The 10530-nt window shown below is 41.4% G+C and overlaps 1 protein-coding gene across 2 annotated transcripts in view; it reads right to left on the bottom strand.

Annotated features, from left to right (window-relative positions):
* Positions 1-890: 890 nt before the first annotated feature.
* The window catches only part of CCL28 (C-C motif chemokine ligand 28), a 32841-nt gene continuing 23201 nt past the window's right edge, over positions 891-10530 (bottom strand). The window contains exons 1-3 of one of the 2 annotated variants that reach the window (XM_029577837.1): positions 4505-4621; positions 3819-3945; positions 891-2493 (exon numbers count right to left, since the gene is read on the bottom strand). In XM_029577837.1, coding sequence (XP_029433697.1) covers positions 2346-2493; positions 3819-3945; positions 4505-4562 — 333 coding nt within the window. In that variant the 5' untranslated portion in view covers positions 4563-4621 and the 3' untranslated portion in view covers positions 891-2345. Of the gene's footprint in view, positions 2494-3818; positions 3946-4504; positions 4622-10530 lie in introns of those variants that run through there. The other variant, XM_029577829.1, reaches the window with a different exon arrangement.

The following is a 10530-nucleotide window of genomic DNA, read 5'->3' as shown; positions in this document are numbered from 1 at the left end:
TTCTGGCCATGGCATTCTGTAATAGGTGGAGGGGTTTGATAGTGGAGAGAGGGAGGCCAGGGACGGTAACTTTCATGTTAGGGCCCTAACTTTCATATTAGGGCCAGGGACGGTAACTTTCAAAACGGTGCGTGTTTGTCGGCCCACGCTCAGGAACACAACTATTTTATTACATACGCATGTATAGGCACGCTTGTTATAAAATAGACTGCCACACGTACACGTGCATTCAATTTTAAGTGGGCATGCATCTGTGCAAGCAAATGCCGCTTCTGTCGCCTAAGTGGGGGCTTTTAAAGGCACCCCTCGCCGACACTATTGCCAGTTTTTCCAGTTCGTTCCCAGTTAGCTCAGTTAAGGATTAGGGCTTCCAAGCCCCCTTGTTTAAAAGTCTTCCTTCCCCATTGTTATCACCGACCTTTAAAACCCCCACTAATATGCCTTGATTTTTTTTGTTTTATAACTTACACATAGCAGAAGTAAAGTTATGTAGCAGGGGACCTCGACGCATGCTAGATCGCTTAAGTATTTATGTGCAAATTTCAGGTTGAAATCCCGGAATGCCCTTATCCCACTCATGCCCTGCCCAGACCACGCTCGAGCCCCGCCCATTTTTTAACCTTTCAGTTATGCAAGCAGCACCATGTAGGCGCATATCCAGGCAGCTTTTAAAATCTGCTTGGTTGCACCAGCCCAACATACTCGCACATCCCCTAATTGGTTCATGCAATCCACCTTCAAGTGCATAGCATGCTATTCTGCATGCAAGCTGAATGCCTAGCATGCACACTAACCTTTAGTGCAGAGGACCCTGAGTTTCAGAAGAGGATCAAAATGGTGTGCTGTATGTTCCATGGGATAAAAAAGACCAGTCAATCACTTTTGTCATTATTGGAATATTTAATTAGAATACAATACCAGATTAATTAAGATGCTACAGCTGCAGGAGTTCAGCTAAATTTTATATTTTGGAAACCAAAAATATACCTAGGTTCCCACTGGGCTGGGTGCACAGTATATTTTAAAAGATCTCAGAATGAATTAAATATTATAGGTCACTCATAGTTTTACTGATGTGGATCAATGAGCTGCCTTTCTTAAAATGAAGAATCATAAATCTGAATGGACACTCTCTCTGATGGTTCTAGTAATGAAGTTACTTTGACTATATGATGTGTTTACCAATCTCAAATCCCTTGAATGTCGCTTTATGTATTCAGAACATGTTTCTTCAATGAATATGTGACTCTTACTGAGTATATGCAAATATGTGTTTATTTTTGTGTCTCCTGGATTACCCCTCACCACCCAATAACATTTTGTTTATTTCTAAATTATAAACCTTTGTAAAAATAAAATACAATGGCAATTCCATGTGTCTGTTAGCAGTAAGTTCATAATATACAAGTACAATTATATGTATCAATGTGATTGAAACATTAAACATTTCATACTTATATTCATTTTTACTTTACTATATTTCAGTTTGTAGCCCGCCTGTTCAAAAAATAATGATCTAAGTGGCTAACAATAGACAGAGGCACATGCATATTCAGAATACATAATAAAACACAACAAAACACATAAAAATAAAACATGATATATCATCAGCATCCTAATAATCAGCAAAATTAATTTGTTTGGGGGCCAGAACCAACTGCTAGCATAATAAAGAGCATTTGGGGATAATAAAAATTTCCAACATCCAAATTTAATCCAATTTGGGCACCAAGTTATTGAGTTAGTGTTTTTCCAGATTCCATGATAGTAACCAAATTACAATCATCCCAAATAATGTGCTTTTATATAGATATTTAAGCAATACCGTGGCTTTAAATTGTGTGCAGCACTGAGTATAAAATGCAGTGTTTAATTTCCATCAAAAACTGTGAATTTAACTCTGAATGCATGTGACAACTTCCCCAGATGTTAATGATTGCCCCAGGTTTGACAGTTCTTTTGCAGCCTCCCAGATAAAAAATTTCCTGCAATAAAGAAGAACACAAAGAATATTTACTAAAGAACTGGCAGTCCTTTCCTACATGATCCGGATGTGACCAGGGTCATGTTTAGAGACACAATACTTCCATTGGATGCCTTGGATAAGACTTTCCCTTCCTCAGGACTCCTAAGTTCACACACTATACTCTCACATTTTACATGGACAATTAGAGCATATTCAGTCTGTTAGTGAGCCCGTCAGGGTGCTTGCATTTGCTGAAAGTTCATGGAAATGTTTCCCCTTTTCAGCCATCTCTTGGTGGAAAAGTACCAGAAGAAAAGATGAACGCGCATTGCCTGTTCCTACATGACCTTGTTTAGGCTCGGTGGTCTCGCTGCCTTTTTCAAGCAAATCTGTTTCTTCTCTTGTTTTTCTTTTTCTTCCCACGATGAATGTTTCCCCTGTTGCGATTCTTGCTGTTCCTTTTCCTCCATTTATTGATGGACTGGATCTTCGGGTTTACACAGAGCTTTTTGTGCCGCGTGTGAAGCCTGAATAAAATAAATTGCCGTGTGAGTAAAATCAGGGTCAGCCTCAGGGGAGGGGGAGCGGGGTGGACCCTGGGGTGCTGTGGGACAAGGGGTGCCCTGGTGCTGCCCATTGAGCTGGGCTTGATCCGGCTCTAGGCCGCCCTCATCCATGCGCCCAGACGACAGGAGGATTGGGCTTAATAGCACATCCGTTTCCCCTGAAGCTGGGATCCAGTCTGGAGGCAGGAGCTGCCAGATCACGTAATCTGGCGGCTCATACCACAATACCGGCCTCACGCAGGAGAGGAAGCTGACGCACTATTAAGAGCAGCTCCTCCTGCTGGCCGGTGGTGGCCAAAAGAAGAGATGGATGGAAGGAGAAGCTTGGAAATACCGGGAATGGGGGAGGAGGGGAGAGGGAAGGCTACATTTTATTTTACATTTGACTTATAGGGGTGATGGAGGCAGGGAGAGAGAAATTGTACATTCAGTGAGGGAGTCAGGAAGACCTAGATGGAGTAATGCTGGGAGAGCAGGGAGACTTACATGATATGGTGTGACGGGTGGCAGGTGAGGGAGAATGTACATGGGGCGTTGGAGGTGACAGAGCTAGGTAGACCTATGTGGAATAGGGAGAAGGAGACCTACATGAGGTGAAGATGGTGGGGGGGGGGGGGGGCTTGCATCATATGAGGTGGTAGGTGGCATGGAGAGGGAGACTACATGGAGTGGATGACAGGAAAAGAGATTGAACATGGTGTAGCAGAGTAGACAGGAAGAGATAGACCTACATGGGTGGTGGTGGTTACGGACAGGAAATAGAGACCCACGTGGGGTGGGGTGTTAGGAGGGAAGAAGGTGCATGGGGTGAGGTATTATGGATAGAGGGAGGAGGAGAGAAGGGAGAGAAGACATAGAGGGACGAAGAAGGGGAGAGAATGCCTGGAAGGAGAGGAAGTCTGGAAAAGGGAGGGGGAGAAGGGGGAGAGCATGTTGGGGGGGACAATTTTTGCTCAGAGTACCATTTACCCTAGAGCTGGCTTTGAGTAAAACAGAATATCTGTCTCTTTACATAAGAGGTGTAAGGCCTTAGATGGACAGCAAAATCGCTGCTAATGTAAATGTCTGAACCTTCAACTACCTTTGAAAAGCAGTTAATTTCTTGGCATTGATTTTACTGCATAGTTTTACCATATTTAACAGATAAAATATATCTGAGTTGTGGATATTTTCCAACACATTATCTAACTCAAATTCTTCAGAGAATAAAAAGTATAAACAAGCAAATAATGTGTTCATTAAAATGTTGTATCACCAATCCATCCCCTGCAAGCCCTGGTACTCACACTAGAGCTGATACAGCACATAAACCATCGGCTCTCTGCATGTCAAACCTCAGCACTCGTCTCAAAATTTTTTTGGAAATGTGGTTTGCCAGTTGAGTACAGCAGTCAGATGTTGAACCAGTCAGGGCTAAACAGAAATTAAAGAAAAATGTCAAACCATTATTATACAATGTCATCTGTGAGTCCCACAGAACCCAGTCTAAAATGATGCTACAAATGTATCTCACAATAATAGTTTATTAGCCCCAAGGACGTAACAGATCATGACTGGATTAGAGCAAGGAGTCTGGTTGGTCTGTTGTTCAGCAATGCACTCCCAACGGTGCCTGTCACTTTTTATAGTTTGAAAGTTGTAATTTTGGCTTTAAGTGCTTGATCTGATCTGCTGCTAACCTCATTCCAATATATAATTGCTCTTTATCCCAGCAATGATAAATACGTTAAAACATTATCCTATAGACAGAGGTATTCACAGCATAGAGCAAGTTACTGAAAACAGAATCTCCAATTCTGCCTCTTCAGAATGTTTTCTCTTTAGGAACAATTCTCTACTGCTGCAGATCTTCCTCTTACACACGTACGTACACACACAAGTACACACACACACACATACACAAACTATACTGTGGTAGACTGTGTATTAAAACTAAAGAAAGAAAACAAAAAGAAAATGCAACCTAACTTACGCTCAGAAAGTTGCATCAGGTATAAAAGCACAAGGACAGCAGTGATCTTCACATCCATCTCCTGAAACAGGACCACTGGGGTCTGTACTACCAGCCAGGAATGATCTTATACGTGGTGTTTGCACATTTCTGGTATTAAACACACTGTCAATGCCCCGCCTTCAAAGGTGCTGAAACTTGAGCAGGTGACCTTTTCTCATCCAAAAGGTAGGTGTCAGAAAAGTTTCTCTTACAAAGCTTTACTTTCATATTTGAGATACAAATATATGGAGGGGTTTTTTTTCATTTCTTAAGGCCTTCGCATTTTATCACATTAACTTCACAGTAATCAGGGAGTTGATTAACCCATTCTGCAGCTGCAAAGGAAGCTGTGGTGAATCGCTATTCAAGGACACAAGTAAAAATATTTGCTTCTAAAAGCTAGAACAGAAGCTGTGTGGAAGGGGGAAAATGAGCTTTTTTTTTTTTTTTACTGTATTCGATCACCCACTCTTCCTTTGCAAGCACAATGCAGGTTACAATATAATAATAGTCATAACAAAAAGCAGTATATAATGGGGGCCGATGCAATACAGTGCACTCGGCTGAGCGCACTGTATAACCCGCACTCCGACGCGAGTTAAATAGGCTCTAATCCACCCCCTAATGCAATAGGGGGATTAGCACCTATTTAACCCACGTCGGATACGGAGTGAATGTAATAGCACTCATCACATGCAAATGCATGTGAATGAGGCTATTTCTCATTCACTCCGCATGCAAAAAAATAAATGTGCGTCTCAGACGCACATTTATCGCTCAGCTATTAATGCCTGCCTGGAGCAGGCATTAATAGCTGAGCGCAGGTAAAAGAAGTATAGAAAAGCAGAAAAAAACTGCTTTTCTGTACTTCATTTCTGAAGTAAAAAATAAAAAAATAACTCGGCAGACCGCTTTCCACACTTTATATTGCATCGGCCCCAATATATATAAATAGATAGTAAATCATATATATATATATATATATATATATATATATATATATGATTTACGAAACACGCTCTGAGGAAGACGCACGGTCATCGAAGATCTAGGGAGGAAATACAAGTGGTAGAGGAACACTGGGGCAGATTTTGAACTAATGTGAGATGGATACGAAACCTCACCTGTGCGGTTGAACAATGAGTCGGCTGGAAGTTTGTTAGGAGCGTGGTATTTGTGACTCCATTTTGAGAACAGCAATTCTCTTCTCAAATAAGGTGTGGTGGAACTAATTGAAACTCTGAGAGGAGCGCTTATGGTCAGAAGTTTGTGAAGACGGAAGTATGATGAGATAGAAAGGTTCACATTCACATTCAGGAGACTTCATATATTAAAAATCAGGAGCTATTGAGCCGGAGTGAATTGAATGTGTCTTTTCTGAATCCACTCCGTTCAAAGTACAGATACAAGTGATGGAAGTCATTGGTTTCCATTGATGTTTGGTCTTAATAAAAGTATTCCCCTGAAGAAGCCAACATTGGCGAAACGAGGACCTTGTCGGGACAGGAGAAAGAATCAGCTAAAGGAGATACACCACTAATACATGTTAACTGTTTAGATAAAGGAATGTAATTTAAGTTACATGGTATAAGATTGTTAAAGCAATAAGTGGTGTATTCCTTTATACAGACCTATTATAACATCAATGAGGTTAGGGTATATTTAGTTCGATTAGGGTAAGATTGAGGATAGGTATAGGAGAGGACTGAGGGTCATAACTAATTGGACTAAAAGTAGATTTTAGTATATTTGAAATATTTAATGTTTTGTAATACACTTTTTCACTTAAATTATTAGCATATTTGTTAAAGCTGTCAATAAAAGATTTACATTTCTAAGAAACATTACATATTTGAATTGATTCATTAAACATAATAATAGTGCTTATGGTCTCCTACGGCTGCACGTTGGGGGTTTTTTGCATATATATATATATATATATATATATATATATATATATATATAATGAAGCATTTTGTCTCACCTCTTCTGAACCTCATTATCCCTTTTTATGCTTTCAACAAATGAAATATTGGAAAGAATTATATAAAAGGGATAAATGTCTGTCTGTCTGTCTGTCCATCCATAGACACTATAAATCTCTAAAAAAGGGACAGAAATTCACCAAACTTGGCATGCAGGAAGAAAATGTGAGTACCTCGCAGAAGTTTGAAAACCAGTCACATCAGTATTTTCAGAGAACCAAGCCTCCAAAAAAATAATCTCCTTTGCTTTCTATAGGAAATAGTCACAGGCTGCAAAATGTTGATCACCATTCCATTCCAAAAGCCCCTCCTTCCCCGCCCCCTCCCCCGTCCAGTATTCTGGTGCATAGCAACATGTAGACAAAGACAGGGAAAAATAATCAAAGAGTTAAAAAGCTATGTAAAACAGGCAAGCACTATAAGTACTAAATAGGCGGTGTGAATTCCATGGAAGGGTTCTAGTAACATTGAGGTAGATATTCAAAACATAGCCAGCTATCTAAGGGGGTTATTTTCTAAAGGTTTAACACACACAATAAACCCCTATCGCACGTGAAAAGGGCCTTTTCGCGTGCGATAGGAAGTAAATGACCAGGAGGGGAGGAGTCGGGATGGGGAGGGGAGGAGTCAGGGCGGGGCGGGGAGTGGGAGGAGTCAGCCGCAGCACTGCTGCCGGCGATAATGTGAGGAACATTATCGCCAGCAGTAGCGTGGCAAATAGCACCACCTTTTACAGTGGCGCTATTTGTGTGAAAGGCTACAGCTGGCCGCATTGTGGCCGGCGAAATCGCACCACTGCGGTGCAAACGGCTGCAGTCTTTCGCAGGCCCGCTCCCTTTTTCGCGGGATCTAACTTAGACAAATAACTTTCCGTTGTCTGAAAATTGCCACTTAGCCAGATAAGTTATCTGGCTAAATAGCACCACTCTGTTACGTCCATTGCCTGCCCACTAGTTATCCAGCTAACAGGATCACGTATCAAATCGCGTTATAGTGTTTTTGCATGCGTTAAGGTGTTTTCGCATGCAAAAAACACCTTAATGCATGCAATAAGCACCTTAATGCATGGTGCAATGCACATTTTTTAAAGGGGAGGGATTGGGAAGGAGTTGGGGGTGGGATTTCTGTAAAAGTGGGCTGGCTTGGGAAGGAGTCGGGGGCAGGATTTCTGCAAAAGTGGGCTGGCTTTGCGAAGCCATAACGCCAAAAATAACTACACCTTTTTCAATTGTGTTAAGCTGTGCAATATCATGTGTTATGGGCATTTTTAGGCTGGGGAAGGGCCTGAGATGTGGGAGGAGGAAGGGAGGGAGAGAGAGAGAGCGCAGTTCTGGGGGTGGCACCTTAGTAAGCAGCTATTTATGCTACTATAGGAGGCCCACCTAGTAACTCAAGATGAGGTTTAGGTGGTAGTGTAGGGGTTAGAGGCCACTTTGACATGCAGAGTGAGATGTTCGAACAGTGCTCTCTTGTGAAGATTTGATGATCTTCGGAGTGAGGAAACTCACACAAAGATGAGATTTATGTTGTGGCATTTCTGCTTACCTTTCGAAGGAGAAGGACTTTTTAAATTGGTATTCCCCTTTCTTTATTTCTAGGTCCCATAGCCAGAGGCAGAGTAAAAGGGGAGAGGCATACGCCCTTCCAGAACACAACCTGTCTGGCAGGCTTGCCTCAAGTTTTTGAGCAAGTGGATTTATATAAGAAACCCTTAAATAAATAAATAAATAAAAATAAAATTTATTTTTCTGGAAGTTCATTTCTGCAGTCTTGTCTTTTATGAATCCTCGGTCTGGGTTCAGGGACGGAAAAGCCCTGCCTTGGGAAACCATGGAGGGACAGTTGTGACTTGCCACAAGATTGGCTTTTTGAGACCTGGAAATACACCTGGAATTCCGGTCTGCCACCGCATAACATCTCTGCCCCCAGTCTGAAAGATGTGCCTTGTGCCTCTGTATCCATCCCATTCTCATCCCAGCTACTGCCCTGCTTTTGGGACTCAGTTTCAGCTTTGTCGAGACAAACAGATTTAGAAGTCTGTAGTTAAGAATGAAATAAGCACACAGGGAAAGCGGAGTAAAGAGCACACACATTTAGATAAGCAACAACAGAATAATGTGCGGCAATTAATTATACTGGACAATATCACTTTAGCAAAAACAATAATTTTTAATTCTTTGTGTGCACACAGCAGCTGTGCACAAAGGTTCAATGTCAGAGTCAAATGTTGATTAAGTGAGCCTGTAGCTACAAGTCTGTGGCTACAGGCTTCCGAGCCATTGTGTACGGATTATAAGCATAAATTTAAGGCTTTATAGCTGTCTCGGACGGATTACAAAAAGATCTCTACTCCGTTATTGTTTAACATCCTTCACAGCCTACACAGCCGTTAAGAGCCGCAGATGATTATCAGACCGGACGGTTCAACTTTGCATGGTTGAACACATTGCCAGGCTTGCTGATGCGGCATCTTACAAAATATTGTATAGTCACTTATATATACATTGTTATATCCTCTTGGATTTGTTTGACATTGATTGAGCCACGTGGAATCATTAATAGGTGGTGCCTTTTGCTTATTCATTTTGATATACAGGAGCAATCCAGTGCTCTTTTTGCTGTTTTGGATAAAGTCAAAACATTTAAAGATAAGTGGTATGATTGCAATCCTGGAAATAAGTGACTAGATATCTGCTAAAATAGACATTGACAGTCATAGGGTTTTCCAGTATCAGGCATATGATCTAGCCGGGACTGTAGTCCCAGAGCCGGTGTTTCCATTAAGTAAACTAGCACCAAAATTTGGGGGAGGCAGCAAAATCCCACCAGCACGAGGCCCAGAGGGGGAGAGCCAACATTGCCAAAGAACGCACAATTAAACTCTGGAATTTGTTGCCAGAGGAGGTGGTTAGTGCAGTTAGTATAGCTGTGTTTAAAAAAGGATTGGATAAGTTCTTGGAGGAGAAGTCCATTACCTGCTATTAAGTTCACTTAGAGAATAGCCACTGCCATTAGCAATGGTAACATGGAATAGACTTAGTTTTTGGGTACTTGCCAGGTTCTTATGGCCTGGATTGGCCACTGTTGGAAACAGGATGCTGGGCTTGATGGACCCTTGGTCTGACCCAGTATGGCATTTTCTTATGTTCTTATGTTCTTAAGGAAGCGCTGTGCTGGTGCTGCCTCCAAGAGGTAATTGGTGCTGGGGGGTAAATGACCGAAGGTTCACGTAGGGTGCTAAATACTCTTCCACTGGCTCTACTGAAATCTTTAATGGTGTATCTGTAATATGTTTTTTGTATTTGTATTATTGTGTATGTATTTTATTATGGATGTGAATATTGTAATCCACCCCGAACATGTATTGGAGGTGGCAGAATATAAAAATGTGCAGCTTATCCCCATGCCGCCTGTTTAGGGTTGTAACTGCCACTCTATGCAAGTTAACCCTGTGCTTTTTCTTTAGGGTTCCAATGCAAACAAATTAAGACTGTATATTACATCTGCTCTTACACAAGATCAGGTTTACATTCACCATGAGTGTACTACAATGTTGTCTCAGCACACCCTAAGAGGAATGGAGAAGAAGTGACTCTGTAATTATTTGTCTTCTGATGACAAATAGTAGTGCAATAGAAATAATAACTAGCAGTAGTCTTCTTAAGCAGGGCAGAGTAAGCAGAATAGATTACCAATGGACACTGTTGCTTGACACTGGAATATGCAAGAACATCTTGCTAGTGATATTATCCAAACTTTTAAAACAAACATCTTTGGAAACCACATTACTGTGTGAGAGAATAGTTTTCGAATACTGAGATTTAAATGACGTTCCTGGTCAGCGAGATAACAGCTCACAATGTTGGAATGTGGAAATGTGCATTGTCTTTACAATTTATGAAAACCTAGAGGCTTTCAAACCGTGCCACCTAAGCCAGGGCTGCATAGCTCTGTTTATATGTGGTTTGTAGGACAACCAGCACTCTCATTCTTAGAAAACAAAACAGTAATCCCAACTGG

This window comes from Rhinatrema bivittatum, chromosome 1 (genome assembly GCF_901001135.1).
Source record: "Rhinatrema bivittatum chromosome 1, aRhiBiv1.1, whole genome shotgun sequence".
Lineage (NCBI taxonomy): Eukaryota > Metazoa > Chordata > Amphibia > Gymnophiona > Rhinatrematidae > Rhinatrema > Rhinatrema bivittatum.
Note: the sequence above shows the minus strand (reverse complement) of the source record. Positions and strands in the feature narration are given on the sequence as shown.